The sequence below is a fragment of the Ranitomeya imitator genome, chromosome 3, assembly GCF_032444005.1.
Source record: "Ranitomeya imitator isolate aRanImi1 chromosome 3, aRanImi1.pri, whole genome shotgun sequence".
Lineage (NCBI taxonomy): Eukaryota > Metazoa > Chordata > Amphibia > Anura > Dendrobatidae > Ranitomeya > Ranitomeya imitator.
The window spans coordinates 716,921,093-716,947,821 of NC_091284.1; the positions used below are offsets into that span (position 1 = coordinate 716,921,093).

Consider the following 26,729-nt stretch of genomic DNA (forward strand, 5'->3'; position numbering starts at 1 on the left):
CCGTTTCAGATCACAAATGGCACTCGTCAGGGTTGCCCACTCTCTCCTATTATTTTCGCACTGTGCATGGAGCCGCTTGCTGAACGCATTAGAACCTCTATTAATATCACCGGCATCAAGGTTGGACAGATGGAGCACAGAATTGGCTTGTATGCTGATGATGTTATTCTATCCTGTATCAACTTGGAGACATCCTTGACAGCTATTACCTTGGAACTCAGGGAATTCAGTAATGTGTCATACTACAGGTTGAATCCCACAAAGTCCTTGTTGTTTCCGGTGGCGGTTCCGTGTGCGGCCAAGTCGAAAATGGAGGCTGAGTTTCCATTTAAATGGATGACAGAGGGTATCCCGTACTTGGGAGTTATATTGACGGGCTCTGAACAGATTGTCGAGAAGAATTTCTCTAAATTGATCACACAGGTTAGGGCACAACTTGACCATTTTCACAAAGTTATGACATCCTGGATTGCCAGGATTAATGTTTTCAAAATGATGATCCTGCCTAAAATACTGTATCTCCTTAGGTGTATCCCATTAAAAATCCCCAAACGTTTGATTTTGAAATTACAAACTATGACATACGATTATATTTGGTCACACAAAAAATCCAGAATCTCTAGGACTTTGATGTACTATCCGTACAAACGGGGAGGGCTGGGAATGCCGAACCTCATGCTGTACCATAGAGCGGCCATACTAACTGGACTTAGAGACTGGTGGCAGGCAGACAAAGACCACAGATGGCTCCAAATAGAAAACTATTATGCCAAAACTAGATCTACCCGCACAATTCTTGAGGCTGAATCTATTGCAATCACTGATTATTTCCCTCCTTTACCAACCATGAAAATCGCGCTCCACTATTGGAGGACACTGGTCACTTCCTTGATTAAATTATCTCATGACTCCCTATCCTTAAAAGCCCTTGAGACACACATCCCATTTATTAACCCCTTCCCGACCTTTGACGCCACGTAGGCGTCATGAAAGTCGGTGCCATTCCGACCCATGACGCCTATGCGGCGTCATGGAAAGATCGCGTCCCTGCAGATCGGGTGAAAGGGTTAACTCCCATTTCACCCGATCTGCAGGGACAGGGGGAGTGGTAGTTTAGCCCAGGGGGGGTGGCTTCACCCCCTCGTGGCTACGATCGCTCTGATTGGCTGTTGAAAGTGAAACTGCCAATCAGAGCGATTTGTAATATTTCACCCATTATAACGGGTGAAATATTACAATCCAGCCATGGCCGATGCTGAAATATCATCGGCCATGGCTGGAAATACTAGTGTGCCCCCACCCCACCCCTCCGATCGCCCCCCCACCCCCCCGATCTGGCCGGTACACTGTTCCGGCTCCCCTCCGTCCAGTGCTCCGCTCCCCCCCGTGCTCGTGTCCGCTCCCCCCGTGCTCCAATCACCCCCCCGTGCTCCAATCACCCCCCCTGCACTCCGATCCACCCCCCCCCGTGCTCCGTTCCACCCCCCGTGCTCCATTCCAGCCCCCCCGTGCTCCGTTCCACGCCCCCCGCGCTCCGTTCCACCCCTCCCGCGCTCCGATTCCCCCCCCCGTGCTCCGATCCCCCCCCCGTGGTCCACCCCCCACCCTATCATACTTACCGATCCAGCCGTGGTCCCGTCCGTCTTCTCCCGGGCGCCGCCATCTTCCAAAATGGCGGGCGCATGCGCAGTGCGCCCGCCGAATCTGCCGGCCGGCAGATTCGTTCCAAAGTGCATTTTGATCACTGAGATATAATCTATCTCAGTGATCAAAATAAAAAAAATAATAAATGACCCCCCCCCTTTGTCACCCCCATAGGTAGGGACAATAAAAAAATAAAGAAATTTTTTTTTTCCACTAATGTTAGAATAGGGTTAGGGTTAGGGGTAGGGTTAGGGGTAGGGTTAGGGTTAGGGTTAGGGCTAGGGGTAGGGGTAGGGTTAGGGTTAGGGGTAGGGGTAGGGTTAGGGTTAGGGGTAGGGTTAGGGGTAGGGTTAGGGGTAGGGTTAGGGCTAGGGTTAGGGTTAGGAATGTGCACACGTATTCTGGTCCTCTGCGGATTTTTCCGCTGCGGATTTGATAAATCCGCAGTGCTAAACCGCTGCGGATTTATGGCGGATTTACCGCGTTTTTTTCTGCGCATTTCACTGCGGTTTTACAATTGCGATTTTCTATTAGAGCAGTTGTAAAACCGCTGCGGAATCCGCACAAAGAAGTGACATGCTGCGGAATGTAAACCGCTGCGTTTCCGTGCAGTTTTTCCGCAGCATGTGTACAGCGATTTTTGTTTCCCATAGGTTTACATTGAACTGTACACTCATGGGAAACTGCTGCGGATCCGCAGCGTGTGCACATACCTTTAGAATTAGGCTATGTGCACACGGTGCGGATTTGGCTGCGGATCCGCAGCAGTGTTCCATCAGGTTTACAGTACCATGTAAACATATGAAAAACCAAATCCGCTGTGCCCATGGTGCGGAAAATACCGCGCGGGAACGCTGCGTTGTATTTTCCGCAGCATGTCAATTCTTTGTGCGGATTCCGCAGCGTTTTACACCTGTTCCTCAATAGGAATCCGCAGGTGAAATCCGCACAAAAAACACTGGAAATCCGCGGAAAATCCGCAGGTAAAACACAGTGCCTTTTACCCGCCGATTTTTCAAAAATGGTGCGGAAATATCTCACACGAATCCGCAACGTGGGCACATAGCCTTAGGGTTAGGGTTGGAATTAGGGTTGTGGTTAGGGTTAGGGGTGTGTTGGGGTTAGTGTTGTGGTTAGGGGTGTGTTGGGGTTAGGGTTGTGATTAGGATTATGGCTACAGTTGGGATTAGGGTTAGGGGTGTGTTGGGGTTAGTGTTGTGATTAGGGTTATGGCTACAGTTGGGATTAGGGTTAGGGGTGTGTTGGGGTTAGTGTTGGAGTTAGAATTGAGGGGTTACCACTGTTTAGGCACATCAGGGGTCTCCAAACGCAACATGGCGCCACCATTGATTCCAGCCAATCTCGTATTCAAAAAGTCAAATGGTGCTCCCTCACTTCCGAGCCCTGACGTGTGCCCAAACAGTGGTTTACCCCCACATATGGGGTACCAGCATACTCAGGACAAACTGCGCAACAATTACTGGGGTCCAATTTCTCCTGTTACCCTTGTGAATCTAAAAAAATGCTTGCTAAAACATAATTTTTGAGGAAAGAAAAATGATTTTTTATTTTCACGGCTCTGCGTTGTAAACGTCTGTGAAGCACTTGGGGGTTCAAAGTGCTCACCACATATCTAGATAAGTTCCTTGGGGGGTCTAGTTTCTAAAATGGGGTCACTTGTGGGGGGTCTCTACTGTTTAGGCACACCAGGGGCTCTGCAAACGCAACGTGACACCCGCAGACCATTCCATCAAAGTCTGCATTTCAAAAGTCACTACTTCCCTTCTGAGCCCCGACGTGTGCCCAAACAGTGGTTTACCCCCACATATGGGGTATCAGCGTACTCAGGAGAAACTGGAGAACAACTTTTGGGGTCCAATTTCTCCTGTAACCCTTGGGAAAATAAAAAATTCTGGGCTAAATAATTATTTTTGAGGAAAGAAAACGTATTTATTATTTTCACGGCTCTGCATTATAAACTTCTATGAAGCACTTGGGGGTTCAAAGTGCTCACCACACATCTAGATAAGTTCCTTTCAGGGTCTAGTTTCCAAAATGGGGTCACTTGTGGGGGGTTTCTACTGTTTAGGCACATCAGGGGCTCTGCAAACGCAACGTGACGCCCGCAGAGCATTCCATCAAAGTCTGCATTTCAAAACGTCACTACTTCAATTCCAAGCCCCGGCATGTGCCCAAACAGTAGTTTACCCCCACATATGGGGTATCACCGTACTCAGGAGAAACTGGACAACAACTTTTGGGGTCAAATTTCTCCTGTTACCCTTGGGAAAATAAAAAATTGCAGGCTAAAAGATCATTTTTGAGAAAATAATTTTTTTTTTTATTTTCATGGCTCTGCGTTATAAACTTCTGTGAAGCACCTGGGGGTTTAAAGTGCTCAATATGCATCTAGATAAGTTCCTTGGGGGGTCTAGTTTCCAAAATGGGGTCACTTGTGGGGGAGCTCCAATGTTTAGGCACACAGGGGGCTCTCCAAACGCGACATGGTGTCCGCTAACAATTGGAGCTAATTTTCCATTCAAAAAGTCAAATGGCGCGCCTTCCCTTCCGAGCCCTGCCGTGTGCCCAAACAGTGGTTTACCCCCACATATGAGGTATCGGCGTACTCGGGAGAAATTGCCCAACAAATTTTATGATCCATTTTATCCTACTGCCCATGTGAAAATGAAAAAATTGAGGCGAAAATAATTTTTTTGTGAAAAAAAAGTACTTTTTCATTTTTACAGATCAATTTGTGAAGCACCTGAGGGTTTAAAGTGCTCACTAGGCATCTAAATAAGTTCCTTGGGGGGTCTAGTTTCCAAAATGGGGTCACTTGTGGGGGAGCGCCAATGTTTAGGCACACAGGAGCTATCCAAACGCGACATGGTGTCCGCTAACGATGGAAATAATTTTTCATTCAAAAAGTCAAATGGCGCTCCTTCCCTTCCGAGCCTTACCATGTGCCCAAACAGTGGTTTACCCCCACATGTGAGGTATTGGTGTACTCAGGAGAAATTGCCCAACACATTTTAGGATCCATTTTATCCTGTTGCCCATGTGAAAATGAAAAAATTGAGGCTAAAAGAATTTTTTTGTGAAAAAAAAGTACTTTTTCATTTTTACGGATCAATTTGTGAAGCACCTGGGGGTTCAAAGTGCTCACTATGCATCTAGATAAGTTCCTTGGGGCGTCTAGTTTCCAAAATGGGGTCATTTGTGGGGGAGCTCCAATTTTTAGGCACACGGGGGCTCTCCAAACGTGACATGGTGTCCGCTAAAGAGTGGAGCCAATTTTTGATTCAAAAAGTCAAATGGCGCTCCTTCCCTTCCAAGCCCTGCCGTGCGCCCAAACAGTGGTTTACCCCCACATATGAGGTATCAGCGTACTCAGGACAAATTGGACAACAACTTTCGTGGTTCAGTTTCTCCTTTTACCATTGGGAAAATAAAAAAATTGTTGCTAAAAGATAATTTTTGTGACTAAAAAGTTAAATGTTCATTTTTTCCTTCCATGTTGCTTCTGCTGCTGTGAAGCACCTGAAGGGTTAATAAACTTCTTGAATGTGGTTTTGAGTACCTTGAGGGGTGCAGTTTTTAGAATGGTGTCACTTTTGGGTATTTTCAGCCATATAGACCCCTCAAACTGACTTCAAATGTGAGGTGGTCCCTAAAAAAAATGGTTTTGTAAATTTCGTTGTAAAAATGACAAATCGCTGGTCAAATTTTAACCCTTATAACTTCCTAACAAAAAAAAATTTTGTTTCCAAAATTGTGCTGATGTAAAGTAAACATGTGGGAAATGTTATTTATTAACTATTTTGTGTCACATATCTCTCTGGTTTAACAGAATAAAAATTCAAAATGTGAAAATTGCGAAATTTTCAAAATTTTCGCCAAATTTCCGTGTTTATCACAAATAAATGCAGAATTTATTGACCTAAATTTACCACTAACATGAAGCCCAATATGTCACGAAAAAACAATCTCAGAACCGCTAGGATCCGTTGAAGCGTTCCTGAGTTATTACCTCATAAAGGGACACTGGTCAGAATTGCAAAAAACGGCAAGGTCTTTAAGGTCAAAATAGGCTGGGTCTTGAAGGGGTTAATCTCCAGCCTTGGGTTGATGCTGGAATCGTAACATTACGGCAGATATTGGATGCCTCTGGCCTTGTCCCCTTTGACCGTTTGGCCTCCAGCTTCCTGAATGTCCGGAGATATTTCTATCAATATTTGCAGATACGTCATCTACTTCATAATTCCCCAAACTCGCCTTTCTTCAACTCCCATTTAAATAATAGGGTTAATGGTTATTTCTTGTTGCCTGACTCTGGCCCGAAGGGAATTTCAATATTATATAAAGCCTTAAACGACCCAGCAGAAGATGTTAAACTGCCATATATGATCAAGTGGGAACAGGATCTGGACTTCCTATCGGACCCGATAGATTGGGAGGAGGGACTGGGTGAAGTATTACGGGTATCAGCCTGTGTCAATCATCTCGAACAATTTAAAAAAGTACACCTTAGATGGTATCAATATCCGGTTCAGGTGGCTCACTATGACCCTACCGGGTCGGACAAATGCTGGAGGGGGTGCGGTCACAGGGGAACTCTGGAACACACCTGGTGGTCGTGTCCAATTCTTCAGCCCTGGTGGAGAGATATGGACCTTTTAATTGCAGAGGTCTTGTGGATCCAGCTGACTATGTCACCTAGGCAGGCCATTCTTCACATCGGCCTGGAGGACATTCCACACATACTTCGAGGTACACTATCACATATTCTAATAGCTGGCAGGTTATTAGTCGCCTCAAGATGGAAAGACACTAATCTTCCCAATATTAGTGAATTAATTAATAAACTTAATGTCCACTGCCAATGTGAACTCGCTTTGGCTCACTCCATGACTGCCAAAACCAAAAGACAAAATATTTGGCACCCATGGTTACATAGTGGTCATTCCTCTATTGACCCGAACCACCTTGTTTGATTGTTTACTTGAGTGGGAATAAGTAAGCATAATTGACATGTCTGTTTTTGTGTTTGTAATATTCTTATTCTGCCATAGTTTGCCAGGACCCCTTGTCTATAACTGAATTGCTAGATAATGTCTTGTGAATGCCTATACTCCTTTCCTCCTCCCCCCCTATTCCCCCTACTGTACCTATCCCTCCCCCCGCCTTTCTCCCCTACTTCTTCCTTTCTGATTGGTTTGTTTTTTCTCCTTACTTATTTCTGGTCATTTTTAGTTGACCTCTGTTACTGTTATTACTGTTTGATTGCACTGTATTGTTTTGGAAATCTTCAATAAACACTAATTGATAAAAAAAAAAAAGTGACTTCAAATGTGAGGTGGTCCCTAAAAAAATGGTTTTGTAAATTTTGTTGTAAAAATGAGAAATCGCTGGTCAAATTTTAACCCTTATAACTTCCTAGCAAAAAAAAAATGTTTGTTTCCAAAATTATGCTGATGTAAAGTAGACATGTGGGAAATGATATTTATTAACTATTTTGTGTCACATAACTCTCTGGTTTAACAGAATATAAATTCAAAATGTGAAAATTGCAAAATTTTCGCCAAATTTCAGTTTTTTTCTCAAATAAAGGCAAAAATTATCGACCTAAATTTATCACTAACATAAAGTTCAATATGTCATGAAAAAAAAATCTCAGAATTGCTAGGAGCAGTTGAAGCGTTCTTGAGTTATTACCTCATAAAGGGACACTGGTCAGAATTGCAAAAAACGGCCAGGTCATTAAGGTCAAAATAGGCTGGGTCATGCAGGGGTTAATAGGCCCTGGGGGGGTGACAGGATCCCTTTAAAGCAAAATGTGTAAATGTTTCAGAGGGGCCAAGTGAAAGCCTAGACCTTAATCTAATTTAGAATCTGTAGTCAGACTTGTAGATTGCTGTTCACCAGAGGAAAACTTCTAAGGCCGGTTTCACACGTCAGTGGCTCCGGTACATGAGGTGACAGTTTCCTCACGTACCGGACACTGACACACGTAGACACATAAAAATCAATGCATCTGTTCAGATGTCATTGATTTTTTGTGGACCGTGTCTCCGTGTGCCAAACACGGAGACATGTCAGTGTTCGTGGGAGTGCACGTATTACACAAACCCATTAAAGTCAATGGGTCCGTGTAAAACACGTACCGCACACGGACGTTGTCCGTGTGCAGTACGTGTGCCGTGCAGGAGACAGCGCTACATTAAGCGCTGTCCCCCCCACTGGTGCTGAAGCCACGATTCATATCTTCCCTGCAGCAGCGTTTGCTGCAGAGAAGATATGAATGAGTGTGTTTAAAATAAAGATCTATGTGCCCATCGCCCTCTCACCCCCGTGCGCCCCCCCTCCCTCCCCGCTGTTCTGAAAATACTCACCCGGTTCGCTCCCTCGGCGGCGCTGCTTCCTCTCCTGGCCGCACCTTCTCCTGTATGCGGTCACGTGGGGCCGCTCATTTACAGTAATGAATATGCGGCTCCACCTCCCATAGGGGTGAAGCCGCATATTCATGACTAATCGGCGGCCCCACGTGACTGCATACAGGAGAAGCTGCGGCCTGAACAGGAAGAAGCGACAGCCAACGAGGGAGCCGGGTGAGAATTTTCAGAACAGCGGGGAAGGGGGGGGGGGGGGGGGGCGCACAGGGGGTGGGGGAGCACAGGGGGTGGGAGGGCGGGGGGAAGATAGATCTTTATTTTAAACACTATTATTCATATCTTCTCTGCAGCAAACGCTGCTGAAGGGAAGATATGAATGGGGCTTCAGCACCAGATGCTGGTATGTGTGGTACCCAGCACGGTACGTGTGGTACCCAGTGGGCACACTGATGTGCCACAAAAACGTAGGGGCACACGGACACGGATAATTCCGGTACCGATTTTTTCCGGTACTGGAATTATCTGGACATGTGAGACTGGCCTAACTTGAAGGAGACCTCAAGAAAAGGGCAAAAATCCCGGTAGCAAGATATGGAAAGCTCTTAGAGATGCATGCAAATGCACTTGTAACTGTAATTGCTGCAAAAGAAGCTCTACAAAGTACTGACGTTTCGGGGGTTGAATTGTTATGCACACTGACGTTTTCAGTTATTTTGTCCTATCTGTTGTCTGCTTCACAATAAGAAAAGAAAACCAAATGTACAAAATTGCAGGCATGTTCCTTACATGAACTTCTGTAATACCCTAAAAAATTGAAATTCCAGGTTGTGAATTAGTAGCAAAACACAAAAACATGCCAATGGGGGGGAATCATTTTAACCCCTTACCAATATCGGGAGTAACAGTACGCCAATGTCGGTATCCCTCCATTTGATGTGGGCTCCGTCGGTGAGCCCACATCTTTCCAGGGACATGTCAGCTGTTTTCAACAGCTAACATGTGTCCGCAATAGCCGTGGGTGGAATCGCGATCCACCCGCGGCTATTAATCAGTTAAATAGCGCTGTCATACTCTGACAGTGGCATTTAAATCGCGCTTCTGGCCATCGGGCCAGATATATGTACACCGGTGACCCGCATCACATGATCGCAGGTCACCAGTGTGTTGGCATGACAACCTGAGGTCCCCTGGAGACCTCTATGGCTGTCAGTGCTGGCTTGCTGTGAGCACCACCCAGTGGTCGGCGCTCGTAGCAAGTCATTATATCTGCTATATGGAGACGATCTGAACAATGCCTCTATGTAGCAGAGCCGATCGGGTTGTGGCAGCTTTTAGTCTCCTATGGAGACTTTTGAAGCATGTCAAAAGTAAAAAAAAAATATTTTTAAAAATATAAAAGTTCAAATCACCTACTTTCGCCCCATTCAAAATAAAACAATAAAAATAAAATCAAACAAACATATTTGGTATCACCGCGTTCAGAATCACCCAATCTATGAAGATAAAAAAAAGATTTACCTGATCACTAAACGGCATAGCGAGAAAAAAGAAAAAAGTCAAAACGCCAAAATTAAGGTTTTTTTGGTTGCCGCAACATTGCATTAAAATGCAATAAGAGGCAATCAAAAAATCGTATCTGCACCAAAACGGTATCTTTAAAAACATCAGCTCGGCACGCAAAAAGTGAGCCCTCACCCAACCTTAGATCACAGAATATGCAGACGCTAAGGGTATCGGAAAATGGCACAATTTTTTTTTCTTTTAACAAAGTTTGGAATTATTTTTTACCACTTAGATAAAAAAGAACCTAGATATATTTGGGGTCTATGAACTCGTAATAACCTGCCATGGCATTTATATGGTACAGCTAGATTCTCTGTTTTTCGAGAATATAGAGAATAATTGCATGAGGCCAAAAGTCACTGCTTTGTTATTATTGCTCAAATTGTAAGAGTCTACTAGTTGAGAGACTAAGACTTGGGAATTCATTTGAGTAATTCTTCTGATACGCTCATAAAAGGTGAATATGTAATTTCGGGTGTATATTGCTATCTGTACTGTTTGTAATTAGTGTTCGTTCTGTTGTTCTTGTCCAAATTGGTTTTAATTACTAATATTAAAAGTTAAATTTTATTTAATTTAGTACAATGTCTACCCTGCTGCATTAATTAATTTGGGATTGATAGATTTTTTCTTGATTAAAAGAACAGTGACTATTAAAATAAAAAATAAAGGAAAACCATGTAGATTCAATATTCTTTCATTAGGAACCATATCTGCACCAATGTACATAATATTAGAGATTATGTACATTTTACAAACATTGATCTTGCTCTAACTCATCTAGTATACAAAAGATGCAACTTTGCAAATGTTCTTTTCTAAGTCCACGTATACACCCCACATGCAGTCCTTTGTGTCTTCAATATTGCATAAATCAAAGAAGCCATGTGTTTACTCTGCTGCATTCAGTATCTATGGGACTGATCTATGGGACTGGTCAACACTATGTCAGTCTTAGGCTGCCGTCACACTAGCAGTATTTGGTCAGTATTTTACATCAGTATTTGTAAGCCAAAACCAGGAGTGGAACAATTAGAGGAAAAGTATAATAGAAACACGTCACCACTTCTGTATTTATCACCCACTCCAGGTTTTGGCTTACAAATACTGATGTAAAATACTGACCAAATACTGCTAGTGTGATGGCAGCCTTATAGACAATGAATGGAGCCGCAGCATGGATGTGCAGCTGTCGCTTCTTTTAAATGGGTATCTTGGATTCTCGTTCTTGTTATCAGTGGAAGTTCCCGTGGTGAGACCACTATAAATGACCAAGTATAATGTTTGGACATTATCGGTTGAGTGAGTGTGCTACAGTGGTATTGAGAATCTACCCAAATTTAGAAAAAAATAACGACACTTCAAGACATGAAATCAGAAAATCAAATTTAGGCTTTATTGGAATGTCAGCATAAAGCTCCAATATGTATAATGGCCAAAGTTTGGTCATCTGTGGACTTTGGTCACGGCCTGTATTCATCAGGGACCATATCCTGCAGTGCTAAACATATTGTAGGGATTTCACTCACTCAGGTGCGACGGCTGACACTCAGGAGGCACGTTCCTTTAAAAGTTCACAGGGTTTATTGCTTCATAAACCACATGGCAAAATAACAGAAAACAAATAGCCTTTGGCTCAGGTAAGAAAAACAAGTGTCCAGTCCTTCAGGCTCAGTCCTGGAGCCTTAAAGGGACACTGTCACCTGAATTTGGAGGGAACAATCTTCAGCCATGGAGGCGGGGTTTTGGGGTTTTTGATTCACCCTTTCCTTACCCGCTGGCTGCATGCTGGCTGCAATATTGGATTGAAGTTCATTCTCTGTCCTCCATAGTACACGCCTGCGCAAGGCAATCTTGCGCAGGCGTGTACTATGGAGGACAGAGAATGAACTTCAATTTTTGCTACCAATCACAGTGCTGGAAAGCTTCAATTTGCTTGTAAATTACACTATCAACTTTTGTATGGAAGGAGAGATGCTCCAACATTGTGGGGAATGGTGCTGGCTGGGCAAGTTTTGTTTTTTTGGCGATCACCGCAAATCGTATTTCAAAGTGTACAAATTCGTATAAAACCATGAATTTCAAGAATTTCAACTCAAACTCGATCCTCCGCAGATCGATCTGCACATCTTTACCCTTAATGCTTTATTCCAAAAATTAGACACATTCAGAAACATTATATTTTACCTTTAACTCTGAAATCTGAGATGTCACATGCCACATAAGATTTTCACTCAGAAACTTCATCCCATATGGACCAATCATTTCAGCTAAAGCCTTTATCTCTACAAAACAATGAAATAAAATCAATGGTAGGAAATATATATTATAAAACTGTGAAAGGTATGAATGACATTGTACCACTCACATAGGCCATGCTGATTGGTGTATGTAAAGGGGATTGATGGAATATTGGTGGACATAGGTTGGATCTGGCTCCTATGTTCCAACTAAGGATGCAGCATCTACGCTGTTCTTTCTGTCTAGAGGTCTGTCTGCTGACACCTGGATATGTGATAATGGTTAAACTGATGTGGTTCAGGATCCCCATCTTTTGCCACAATACTGATACTAAGAGGAGTTGAATGGTGCAGCTGGTCGCTTAGGGGCCCTGAAGCTCCGCTCTATGTCTATGGCACTGAAAATGATAGCTGAGAGTAGCACTGTGATTTGCTTTTTAAGTGCCATAGAAGAGCGAATGTGTGATCGGCCTCTCCTTTCAACTAATCCTGGCAACAGTTCTGCTGCTAAAGAAAAATGCTAGAGAATGGTGGACACAAGTCCTAATGCCGAGAAACAATGAAAACCCTATATTAAGGGTCACCAATCTAACCCAAGAAGAGGTGCGAAACCAACTAAATAAGATTAAAATAGATAAATCTCCAGGTCCTGGTGGCATACACCCACGAGTACTAAGAGAACTAAGTAATGTAATAGTCAAACCATTATTTCTTATATTTAGGGACTCTATAGCGACGGGGTCTGTTCCACAGGACTGGCGCATAACAAGTGTGGTACCAATATTCAAAGAGGGCTCTAAAAGGGAACCTGGAAATTATAGGCCAGTAAGTCTAACCTCTATTGTTGGTAAAATATTTGAAGGGTTTCTGAGTGATGTTATTCTGGATTATCTCAATGAGAATAACTGTTTAACTCCATATTAGTATGGGTTTATGAGGAATCGCTCCTGTCAAACCAATCTAATCAGTTTTTATGAAGAGGTACGCTATAGACTGGACCACGGTGAGTCATTGGACGCGGTATATCTTGATTTTTCCAAAGCGTTTGATACTGTGCCGCACAAGAGGTTGGTACACAAAATGAGAATGCTTGGTCTGGGGGAAAATGTGTGTAAATGGGTTAGTAACTGGCTTAGTGATAGAAAGCAGAGGGTGGTTATAAATGGTATAGTCTCTAACTGGGTTGCTGTGACCAGTGGGGTACCGCAGGGGTCGGTGTTGGGACCTATTCTCTTCAACATATTTATTAACAATCTGGCAGAAGGTTTACACAGTAAAATATCAACATTTGCAGATGATACAAAACTATGTAAAGCAGGCAATACAAGAGAAGATAGTATTCTGCTACAGATGGATCTGGATAAGTTGGAAACATGGGCTGAAAGGTGGCAGGCGTGGTTTAACAATGATAAATGTAAGGTTATACACATGGGAAGAAAGAATCAATATCACCATTATACACTGAACAGGAAATCACTTGGTAAATCTGACAGGGAGAAGGACTTGGGGATCCTAGTTAATGATAAACTTACCTGGAGCAGCCAGTGCCAGGCAGCAGCTGCCAAGGCAAACAGGATCATGGGGTGCATTAAAAGAGGTCTGGATACACATGATGAGAGCATTATACTGCCTCTGTACAAATCCCTGGTTAGACCACACATACTGTACTGTGTACAGCTTTGGGCACTGGTGCTCAGGAAGGATATAATGGGACTGAAGCTCTAAAAAACTATAGGGAGAAAAATACTTTGTCTAAAAAACTAATTAAAGCTGCCAAAAAGGAAACAGAGAAGCACATTGCTAAGGAGAGTAAAACTAATCACCGGTCACCGGTGCTCAGGAAGGATATAATGGAACTAGAGAGAGTACAAAGGAGGGCAACAAAATTAATAAAGGGGATGGGAGAACTACAATACCCAGATAGATTAGCGAAATTAGGATTATTTAGTCTAGAAAAAAGACGACTGAGGGGCGATCTAATAACCATGTATAAGTATATAAGGGGACAATACAAATATCTCGCTGAGGATCTGTTTATACCAAGGAAGGTGACGGGCACAAGGGGGCATTCTTTGCGTCTGGAGGAGAGAAGGTTTTTCCACCAACATAGAAGAGGATTCTTTACTGTTAGGGCAGTGAGAATCTGGAATTGCTTGCCTGAGGAGGTGGTGATGGCGAACTCAGTCGAGGGGTTCAAGAGAGGCCTGGATGTCTTCCTGGAGCAGAACAATATTGTATCATACAATTATTAGGTTCTGTAGAAGGACGTAGATCTGGGTATTTATTATGATGGAATATAGGCTGAACTGGATGGACAAATGTCTTTTTTCGGCCTTACTAACTATGTTACTATGTTACTATGTAATCCCAAACTGTTCTTCAACTATATCAATAGTAAAAGAATAAAAACTGAAAATGTAGGCCCCTTAAAAAATAGTGAGGAAAGAATGGTTGTAGATGACGAGGAAAAAGCTAACATATTAAACACCTTCTTCTCCACGGTATTCACGGTGGAAAATGAAATGCTAGGTGAAATCCCAAGAAACAATGAAAACCCTATATTAAGGGTCACCAATCTAACCCAAGAAGAGGTGCGAAACCGGCTAAATAAGATTAAAATAGATAAATCTCCGGGTCCGGATGGCATACACCCACGAGTACTAAGAGAACTAAGTAATGTAATAGATAAATGTCATGATCTTAATGGCAGGGGATCACTAAAGGACAAGCACAGATACAAACAAGCTCTAGGGCGATGGAACCTGAGCTGACCGCGACCCTGAACCTAACACACAAATAAAAGTAGCCGGGGAACGTGCCTACGATGATCCTAGACGTCTCGCTCCAGCCGAAGATCTAACTTCCCCTATTAGAAGAAACACAGACCTCTCTTGCCTCCAGAGAAATACCCCACAGAAATAGCAGCCCCCCACATATAATGACGGTGAAATGAGAGGAAAGCACATACGCAGTATGAAAACAGTTTCAGCAAAATGAGGCCCGCTAAAGCTAGATAGCAGAGGATACAAAAGTGAACTGCGCGGTCAGCGAAAAACCCTTCAAAAAACCATCCTGAAATTACTTGAACTCATGTGCCAACTCATGGTACATGAGGAGCAATTTCAGCCCACTAGAGCAACCAGCAGCAATAATCACATATCTGCAGGCTGGACTAAAAAACCAAATAAAGCAAAACACCAAAACAGGAAAATCCAAACTTAGCTTGACCAGAAGGTTCTAGGAGCAGGGAGCAGAGGTAACAAGACACACTGGATACATTGATAACCGGCGAGGAAATGCCAGCAAAGCCAGGTTAAATAGGAAACTCCCATATCCTGATGGAACAGGTGGAACCCAGAGACCCAGGAAAGACAAGTCACCCAGTACCATCAGTAACCACCAGAGGGAGCCCAAAAACAGAACTCACAACAGTACCCCCCCCTTGAGGAGGGGTCACCGAACCCTCACGAGAACCACCAGGGCGACCAGGATGAGCCCTATGAAACGCGCGAACCAAATCATCAGCATGAACATCCGAGGCAACCACCCAAGAATTATCCTCCTGACCATAACCCTTCCACTTGACCAAATACTGGAGTTTCCATCTGGAAACACGAGAATCCAAGATCTTCTCCACAACATACTCCAATTCTCCCTCCACCAGCACTGGAGCAGGAGGCTCAAGCGAAGGAATAACAGGTACCTCATACTTCCGCAACAACGACCGATGAAACACATTATGAATAGCAAACGATGCCGGGAGATCCAAACGAAACGACACAGGGTTAAGAATTTCCAAGATCCTATAGGGACCGATGAACCGAGGCTTGAACTTAGGAGAAGAGACCTTCATAGGAACAAAACGAGAAGACAACCACACCAAGTCCCCAACAAGAAGTCGAGGACCCACGCGGCGACGGCGATTAGCAAACTGCTGAGCCTTCTCCTGGGACAACTTCAAATTGTCCACCACATGACTCCAAATCCGATGCAACCTATCCACCACCATGTCCACTCCAGGACAATCAGAAGGTTCCACCTGACCAGAGGAAAAACGAGGATGAAACCCCGAATTACAAAAGAAAGGAGAAACCAAGGTAGCAGAACTAGCCCGATTATTAAGGGCAAATTCGGCCAGCGGCAAAAAGGTAACCCAGTCATCCTGATCAGCAGAAACAAAACACCTTAAATAAGTTTCCAAGGTCTGATTAGTTCGTTCAGTCTGGCCATTCGTCTGAGGATGGAATGCAGACGAAAAGGACAAATCAATGCCCATCTTAGCACAGAACGTCCGCCAAAATCTAGACACAAACTGGGATCCCCTGTCAGAAACGATGTTCTCAGGAATCCCATGCAAACGAACCACATTCTGAAAAAACAGAGGGACCAACTCAGAGGAGGAAGGTAACTTAGGCAAGGGTACCAGATGAACCATTTTAGAAAAGCGATCACACACAACCCAGATGACGGACATTTTTTGAGAGACAGAGAGATCCGAAATAAAGTCCATGGAAATGTGCGTCCAAGGCCTCTTCGGGATAGGCAAAGGTGACAACAATCCACTGGCCCGAGAACAGCAAGGCTTAGCCCGAGCACAAACCTCACAAGACTGCACAAAAGAACGCACATCCCTCGACAAGGAAGGCCACCAAAAAGACCTGGCCACCAAGTCTCTAGTACCAAATATTCCAGGATGACCTGCCAACGCAGAAGAATGGACCTCGGAGATGACTCTACTGGTCCAATTATCCGGAACAAACAGTCTCTCAGGCGGACAACGATCAGGTTTACCCGCCTGAAACTCCTGCAAAGCACGTCGCAAGTCTGGGGAGACAGCAGACAAAATCACCCCATCCCTAAGGATACCAGAGGGCTCAGAATTTCCAAGGGAGTCAGGCACAAAACTCCTAGAAAGAGCATCCGCCTTCACATTCTTTGAACCTGGCAGGTATGAAACCACAAAATTGAAACGAGAGAAAAACAGTGACCAACGCGCCTGTCTAGGATTCAGACGCCTGGCAGACTCAAGGTAAATCAAATTTTTGTGATCAGTCAAGACCACCACACGATGTCTAGCACCCTCTAGCCAATGACGCCACTCCTCAAATGCCCACTTCATGGCCAAAAGTTCCCGATTACCAACATCATAATTCCGCTCAGCCGGCGAAAACTTTCTAGAAAAAAACGCGCATGGCTTCATCACTGAGCCATCGGAGCTTCTCTGCGACAAAACCGCCCCTGCTCCAATCTCGGAAGCATCAACCTCAACCTGAAAAGGGAGCGAAACATCTGGCTGACGCAACACAGGAGCAGAAGAAAACCGGCGCTTAAGTTCCTGAAAGGCCTCCACAGCCGCAGGAGACCAATTAGCAACATCAGCACCCTTCTTAGTCAAATCCGTCAAAGGCTTAACAACACTGGAAAAATTAGTTATAAAACGACGATAGAAATTAGCAAAGCCCAAGAACTTCTGTAGACTCTTAAGAGATGTAGGCTGCGTCCAGTCACAAATAGCCTGAACCTTGATGGGATCCATCTCAATAGTAGAAGGGGAAAAAATATACCCCAAGAAAGAAATCTTCTGGACTCCAAAGAGACACTTTGAGCCTTTTACAAACAAGGAATTGGCCCGCAGGACCTGAAACACCTTCCTGACCTGCTGAACATGAGACTCCCAGTCATCAGAAAAAACCAAAATATCATCCAAATACACAATCATAAATTTATCCAGATATTCACGGAAAATATCGTGCATAAAGGACTGGAAGACTGAAGGAGCATTAGAAAGTCCGAAAGGCATTACCAAATACTCAAAATGGCCCTCAGGCGTATTAAATGCGGTTTTCCACTCATCACCTTGCTTTATTCGTATAAGATTATACGCACCCCGAAGATCAATCTTAGTGAACCATTTAGCCCCCTTAATGCGAGCAAACAAATCAGTCAACAATGGCAAAGGATACTGATATTTTACGGTAATCTTATTCAAAAGACGATAATCTATACAAGGCCTCAAGGAACCATCTTTTTTGGCCACGAAAAAAAAACCTGCTCCCAAAGGGGACAAAGATGGACGGATATGTCCCTTTTCCAAGGACTCCTTAACATAATCCCGCATAGCAGTATGCTCTGGCACTGACAGATTGAACAAACGACCTTTAGGAAATTTACTGCCTGGAATTAAATTTATAGCACAATCGCAATCCCTGTGAGGAGGAAGCGAACTGAGCTTAGGCTCCTCAAAAACATCCCGATAGTCAGACAAAAACACAGGAATCTCAGAAGGAGTAGATGAAGCGATAGAAATCGGAGGTGCATCATCATGAACCCCCTGACAACCCCAGCTTAACACAGACATCGATTTCCAGTCAAGGACTGGATTATGAGTTTGTAACCATGGCAGACCAAGCACTAGGACATCATGCAAATTATACAGTACCGGGAAGCGAATCACCTCCTGATGAACAGGAGTCATACGCATGGTCACTTGTGTCCAGTACTGAGGTTTATTCATAGCCAAAGGTGTAGAGTCAATTCCCTTCAAAGGAATAGGGACTTCCAGAGGCTCCAGACTAAACCCACAGCGATTGGCAAATGACCAATCCATAAGACTCAGGGCAGCGCCTGAATCCACATAGGCATCGACGGAAATGGATGATAATGAACAAATCAGAGTCACAGACAGAATGAACTTAGACTGTAAAGTACTAATGGCAACAGACTTATCAACCTTTTTTGTGCGTTTAGAGCATGCTGATATAACATGAGCTGAATCACCACAATAAAAGCACAACCTTTTTTTCCGCCTATAATTTTGCCGTTCACTTCTGGACTGAATTTTATCACATTGCATTATCTCAGGTGACGGTTCAGACGACACCGCCAAATGGTGCACAGGTTTGCGCTCCCGTAAACGCCGATCAATCTGAATAACCATAGTCATAGACTCATTCAGACCAGTAGGCGCAGGGAACCCCACCATAACATCTTTAATGGCCTCAGAAAGGCCATCTCTGAACCTTGCAGCCAGGGCGCACTCATTCCACTGAGTAAGCACCGACCACTTCCGAAATTTTTGACAATAAATTTCTGCTTCATCTTGCCCCTGAGAGAGGGCCAACAAAGCTTTTTCAGCCTGAATCTCTTGATTAGGTTCCTCATAGAGCAAACCCAATGCCAGAAAAAACGCATCAGCATTAAGCAATGCAGGGTCCCCTGGTGCCAATGCAAATGCCCAATCCTGAGGGTCACCCCGCAGGAAAGATATAATAATCTTGACTTGCTGAGCAGGGTCTCCAGAGGAGCGAGATTTCAAAGAAAGAAACAACTTGCAATTGTTCCTAAAATTCAGAAAACGAGATCTATCTCCAGAAAAAAACTCTGGGACAGGAATTCTAGGTTCAGACATAGGAGCATGTACAACAAAATCCTGTATATTTTGAACCTTAGCGGCAAGATTATTCAGGCTGGAAGCCAAACTCTGGACGTCCATGATAAACAGCTGGGATCAGAGCCATTCAAAGATTAAGAGGAGGAGGAAGTAGCCAGGCTGCAATAAGGCTAGGCAGCAAACTCTGAGGGAAAAAAAAAAAAAAAAAAAAAAAAACTTCCTCAGACTACTTATCCTTCTACTTCAGCCAATACAATTAACACTTTGTGGGCCGGTTATACTGTCATGATCCCAATGGCAGGGGATCACTAAAGGACAAGCACAGATACAAACAAGCTCTAGGGCGATGGAACCTGAGCTGACCGCGACCCTGAACCTAACACACAAATAAAAGTAGCAGGGGAACGTGCCTACGATGATCCTAGACGTCTCGCTCCAGCCGAAGATCTAACTTCCCCTATTAGAAGAAACACAGACCTCTCTTGCCTCCAGAGAAATACCCCACAGAAATAGCAGCCCCCCACATATAATGACGGTGAAATGAGAGGAAAGCACATACGCAGTATGAAAACAGTTTCAGCAAAATGAGGCCCGCTAAAGCTAGATAGCAGAGGATACAAAAGTGAACTGCGCGGTCAGCGAAAAACCCTTCAAAAAACCATCCTGAAATTACTTGAACTCATGTGCCAACTCATGGTACATGAGGAGCAATTTCAGCCCACTAGAGCAACCAGCAGCAATAATCACATATCTGCAGGCTGGACTAAAAAACCAAATAAAGCAAAACACCAAAACAGGAAAATCCAAACTTAGCTTGACCAGAAGGTTCTAGGAGCAGGGAGCAGAGGTAACAAGACACACTGGATACATTGATAACCGGCGAGGAAATGCCAGCAAAGCCAGGTTAAATAGGAAACTCCCATATCCTGATGGAACAGGTGGAACCCAGAGACCCAGGAAAGACAAGTCACCCAGTACCATCAGTAACCACCAGAGGGAGCCCAAAAACAGAACTCACAACAGATAAACCATTATTTCTTATTTTTAGGGACTCTATAGCGACAGGGTCTGTTCCGCAGGATTGGCGCATAGCAAATGTGGTGCCAATATTCAAAAAGGGCTATAAAAGTGAACCTGGAAATTATAGGCCAGTAAGTCTAACCTCTATTGTTGGTAAAATATTTGAAGGGTTTCTGAGGGATGTTATTCTGGATTATCTCAATGAGAATAACTGTTTAACTCCATATCAGCATGGGTTTATGAGAAATCGCTCCTGTCAAACCAATCTAATCAGTTTTTATGAAGAGGTAAGCTATAGGCTGGACCACGGTGAGTCATTGGACGTGGTATATCTCGATTTTTCCAAAGCGTTTGATACCGTGCCGCACAAGAGGTTGGTACACAAAATGAGAATGCTTGGTCTGGGGGAAAATGTGTGTAAATGGGTTAGTAACTGGCTTAGTGATAGAAAGCAGAGGGTGGTTATAAATGGTATAGTCTCTAACTGGGTCGCTGTGACCAGTGGGGTACCGCAGGGGTCAGTATTGGGACCTGTTCTCTTCAACATATTCATTAATGATCTGGAAGAAGGTTTACACAGTAAAATATCGATATTTGCAGATGATACAAAACTATGTAAAGCAGTTAATACAAGAGAAGATCGTATTCTGCTACAGATGGATCTGGATAAGTTGGAAACTTGGGCTGAAAGGTGGCAGATGAGGTTTAACAATGATAAATGTAAGGTTATACACATGGGAAGAAGGAATCAATATCACCATTACACACTGAATGGGAAACCACTGGGTAAATCTGACAGGGAGAAGGACTTGGGGATCCTAGTTAATGATAAACTTACCTGGAGCAGCCAGTGCCAGGCAGCAGCTGCCAAGGCAAACAGGATCATGGGGTGCATTAAAAGAGGTCTGGATACACATGATGAGAGCATTATACTGCCTCTGTACAAATCCCTAGTTAGACCGCACATGGAGTACTGTGTCCAGTTTTGGGCACCGGTGCTCAGGAAGGATATAATGGAACTAGAGAGAGTACAAAGGAGGGCAACAAAATTAATAAAGGGGATGGGAGAACTACAATACCCAGATAGATTAGCGAAATTAGGATTATTTAGTCTAGAAAAAAGACGACTGAGGGGCGATCTAATAACCATGTATAAGTATATAAGGGGACAATACAAATATCTCGCTGAGGATCTGTTTATACCAAGGAAGGTGACGGGCACAAGGGGGCATTCTTTGCGTCTGGAGGAGAGAAGGTTTTTCCATCAACATAGAAGAGGATTCTTTACTGTTAGGGCAGTGAGAATCTGGAATTGCTTGCCTGAGGAGGTGGTGATGGCGAACTCAGTCGAGGGGTTCAAGAGAGGCCTGGATGTCTTCCAGGAGCAGAACAATATTGTATCATACAATTAGGTTCTGTAGAAGGACGTAGATCTGGGGATTTATTATGATGGAATATAGGCTGAACTGGATGGACAAATGTCTTTTTTCGGCCTTACTAACTATGTTACTATGTTACTATGTTACTAGAGCGAGTACAAAGGAGGGAAACAAAATTAATAAAGGTGATGGTGGAACTACAATACCCAGAGAGATTAGCAAAATTAGGATTATTTAGTCTAGAAAAAAAGACGACCGAGGGGCGATATAATAACCATGTATAAGTATAAAAGGGGACAATGCAAATATCTCCCCAAAGATCTGTTATATCAAGGAAGGTGATGGTCACAAGGGGGCATTCTCTGCGTCTGGAGGAGAGAAGGTTTTTCCACCATCATAGAAGAGGATTCTTTGCTGTTAGGGAAGTGAGAATCTGGAATTCCTTGCCTGAGGAGGTGGTGATGGCGAACTCAATTGAGGGGTTCAAGAGAGGCCTGGATGTCTTCCTGGAGCATAACAATATTGTATCATACAATTATTAGGTTCTGTAGAAGGGGGATTTATTATGATGGAATATAGGCTGAATATAGGCTGAACTGGATGGACAAATGTCTTTTTTTGGCCTTGCTAACTATGTTACTATGTTACTATGTAAGTCCCCGCCTTGGAGATTAACAGGACCCAAACCAATCTAACAAATTGCACATATCTAGTGGGTAGGTGACAATTTCTGAATCCCAGAATACCCCTTTTAGTGATAGCCATGACTTGTACACACAAATTTACACTTTTAAGGTACCTTCACACATAACGATATCGTTAACGATATCGTTGCTATTTGTGACGTAGCAACGATATCGTTAATGAAATCGTTCTGTGTGACAGCGACCAATGATCAGGCCCCTGCTGGGAGATCGTTGGTCGCTGAATAAAGTCCAGAACTTTATTTCGTCGCTGGACTCCCTGGAGACATCGCTGGATCGGCGTGTGTGACACCGATCCAGCGATGTCTTCACTGGTAACCAGGGTAAACATTCGGTAACTAAGCGCAGGGCCGCGCTTAGTAACCCGATGTTTACCCTGGTTACCATGCTAAAAGTAAAAAAAAACAAACACTAGATACTTACCTAACGCTGTCTGTCCTCCAGCGCTGTGCTCTGCACTCCTCCTGTACTGTCTGTGAGCCGGAAAGCAGAGCGGTGACGTCACCGCTCTGCTTTCCGGCTCACAGACAGTACAGGAGGAGAGCAGAGAAGCAGAGCGCAGCGCTGGAGGACAGACAGCGGTAGGTAAGTATCTAGTGTTTGTTTTTTTTAACTTTTAGCATGGTATCCAGGGTAAACATCGGGTTACTAAGCGCGGCCCTGCGCTTAGTTACCCGATGTTTACCCTGGTTACCGGCATCGTTGGTTGCTGGAGAGCTGTCTGTGTGACAGCTCTCCAGCGACCAAACAGCGACGCTGCAGCGATCCGGATCGTTGTCGGTATCGCTGCAGCGTCGCTTAATGTGAAGGGGCCTTTACACTCCTTCAGGACAAATCTGAGTGACAAGTGGATTACAGGTGCAGGTTTAAACATGTAATCTACGGTACTTGTAATTACTTGTCACTATGGTTTGTCCTGAAGAAAAAGTGTGAAACTTTGAAACGTGTTGACAAATAAACCTGCATGGATCTACATTAGTCTCAGGCTTCAATGACTCCTTTGTCCAGGCAGAACATGATTATCCCATTCTTCCCCACTATTGTAATCTTGGCCTGAACCTTGTTATGCTTGCCATATGACAGTGGCAATACAAAAAATGCTGTATCCCTTTATATTTTTAACATAGCTCCGGTAGTTGTAGCCGACATTTTTAAACCTAGTTTTAAATATTGCTACCATTGCATGATAATAGTGGCCTTGATCCAAGAACAACATTTTGTCAACATTTTTCTTTGTCTGGACTCGTTACAATATATTATACTGAATGAGGTCCGTGGATTACAGTATATTGTAAGGTTTAGAAAAATTGCAGCCGATCAGATCTATCTGTCTGCACTAAATCAGCATTAGGTTCTGCTATTCCCAGCGCAAGGCCAAATAGTTTATTCTGGTCCTGTGCTCTGAATAATGGCTTATACAGAGGATTTAGATTAGAACAGAGGGACACAGCACAAAAGACAATTAAATCAAAGCAAATGCATTTCCCATCCGGACTGGGTATATACATGTGGTTACAATGTGACAGCTGTAATGAGTATTTGTACGCAAGGTCAATATTGAGCCGCACCAAGGAGGAGGCCACGATATTTCAGCAGCAAAGACATTAAAGGGCATCGCTGGAAGGTTCTGTCTGACTTTGTACGGTCAGAAAGCTGAGATGCTTCTTCACAATTTAATGGCATATATGACGGCAAGAGCCACACAAAATATGGGTTTGATGAACCAAAAATTATTGGACGTTATTTTATGAACAACACATGCAGAGATGACAGAGCAGAGTTGTCATATTCAAGGGTAACTGCATACATACTGTATATCGAAAGATGGAAAGACTGAATTATTGTGAAGATGCCACAATAATCCTTCTGCGCATATTTGATGTCCTTCGTTATTGTGTATAGCGTTTTCTACTTATAGGCTGTGTTCTGTTGTGATGATGTCATATGATATGATGTGTGTATTTAGAGACTGGTCTGTATCATGATGATATTGCAACAGTTTTTACATATTTATTATAGGTTTTGTTCTAATGTGATGTTACACAAGTCTTTAAAGGGAATCTGTCACCCCAAATTTCGCTCATAAGATGCGGCCACCGCCATCAGGGGCTTATCTACAGCAAAGTACTGCAGTGCGCAGGTGCTAGGACTCTCTGACCTTTCCTGGCGCCTGCGCACTGCAGTACTTTGTTCTGCCCTCAACAGCTCAGATAAAGTACGCCTGCGCAGGAGCCGCGGCAGGAAGCAAAGAAGAGGACGACATCGCATGAAGATGGGAGGCGCTGGACCCGGACCGCGACGCCCATCGGACCGGACCGCCCCTGGGTGAGTATAATATAACCTGTTTTTCTTATCTTGCAGGTTACATCGGGGGCTTATCTACAGCATTACAGAGTGCTGTAGATAAGCCCCTGATGGCGGTGACCGCATCTTATAGGCGAAAATTGGGGCGACAGATTCCCTTTAAATTTTTCTCACACTTCTTCAAGATTGCTGATCTTCAACAGCAGGATTCAGCACCTATACTATGAGGCTGATCCAAGCATCAATAATAATAAGGGACTTGGTAGAACAGATAGGCAGTTAGCAATGATCTACCTGTTAGTTAGGCCTATAGTAAGAATAGAAATTAGTCCAGGAAAATCCCTAACAGCACGCAGAGATTAATCTGAGAGGCCCAGCGTCAGTCTTCTCCCATGAACCAGCGGCCGCCCCTTTTAAAACAGTTGTGCCAAGTTTTGTATTTATCCTCTAATAATCGGATAGGGGATAGCTTCCTGATGTATGGGAGAATGACCACTGGACCCCCACCAATCCTGAGAACTGTGCGCCAAGGGTACGCCAAGGGCTCAACCTGAGTGCCAAGGGTAGCAATGCACTTTTTCTAAATTATCTATTTTAAGGGGTGATAATGTATGTGGGCTGTTGTGGGTTTGTATGCTAGGGCAGCTTCTTAGTCCCAGTCTGACCCTGAATTGTTTCCATACTGTATGTGTTTGTAGCTGTGCGTCTGTGTACGTGTAACAGTGTATTGTGGTGTGATGATATGTGTGGTTAGAATAGTTGTAGTGTAAAATTATATTCAGACGTTTGGGACATATTTACTGACTCTGTAAAGATATTTGCGTAAGGCATCATTCAGACGTCCGTGTTGAACCCATTTTTATCACGAATACAACATGTGCCCATAATCATTTATGTTGCTATTCACATGTCCGTTTTTTTCCACAGACCACGTGTCCATTCAAATCTCACGGAGACATGTTTGTACTTCTCAGATCAAAAGTGCTAATACAAATCTATGGGTCCGTGAAAAACACACAGCACATGTATGGCAGCAGTGTACAGTCCATGAGCTGCACGTATTTAACATTCTAAAGTATAGGAGATGCTTTGTAATTTATCCATAAATGAAAAACACTGATGACTCACTGAAGGTAAAAAAAAACGGACGCAAGGACCACAAACTGATGACACACTGATCAAAAACACTGCTGACACCGGTACCATATTTTCACATATGGGTTTACCCAGGGACGTGTGAATGAGGCCTTGGGGAATTCCATTTGTTTTTACTTTTTTAGGAACAGACAAGTGGAATTCATGCACAAAACCAATGCTTTGTATAACTGGTGCAAATGGAAGCTGTGGAGTTTTCCTTTTTGCACATTAATTCCACCGGTCTGTTCCTAAAATACAAAATACATTATGCTCTCGCTTTGGCTGAACATGTATATTTCAAACCTTCAACTGAGGTATTCAGAGGCAGAGCTATATTTCAGACAGGTTATATAGTCAACGCGTTTCGAGGTCATGCAGAACCTCTTCCTCAGGACAAAACCTGCACCCCATGTTTTAAGACCCTATTTGCGCTTTTATTGCTCTCCATATTTTCCACTTCCATATTGGCTGTGATAGTCAGGCATAGTGCACACATGCTTATGTTTGACTCTCCTTACGCCAGGATAGAGGCGTATCATGGGGGGGGAGTGGGGCATCTGCCCCGGGCGAAGTGCTCCAGTGGTAAGTGCACCTGAGGAGCTGAAGACACAGAAGATGTATTGTAATGGGGTGGAGGGAGAACAAGAAATAGAATTTGAGGACACAGTTTGGGAGGGCACAATATAGAGACTAGGCCCTATAGGGGGGACACAGAGTGAGAGTACAGTGGGTAGAGGGGGTCCAGTATGGAAAGGAGAGAGCTGTGAGGAGAGCATGTACTATAAGAGGGGCAGTGTGGGGGTCATATTTTGTGCAGGGAAAATAGTGAGGGGCAAATATTTATTCAGGGGCTCAGCGTAGGGAGATATTTTTATTCATGAGCACTGTAGTACGGCGGTGTTCACACTGTGCGGCAATGAGGCAGTGACCCAGTAAAGTTCAAAGCAAATGTCTTT

General features: G+C 43.9%; 1 protein-coding gene across 1 annotated transcript in view; it reads right to left on the reverse strand.

Moving 5' to 3' along the window:
• NCKAP1L (NCK associated protein 1 like) overlaps window positions 1-26,729 on the reverse strand; it is a 397,914-nt gene that overhangs the window by 189,079 nt on the left and 182,106 nt on the right. The window contains exon 23 of the mRNA XM_069758709.1: window positions 11,787-11,884. Within this exon, the coding sequence (XP_069614810.1) occupies window positions 11,787-11,884 (98 nt within the window). The remainder of the gene's footprint in view (window positions 1-11,786; window positions 11,885-26,729) is intronic.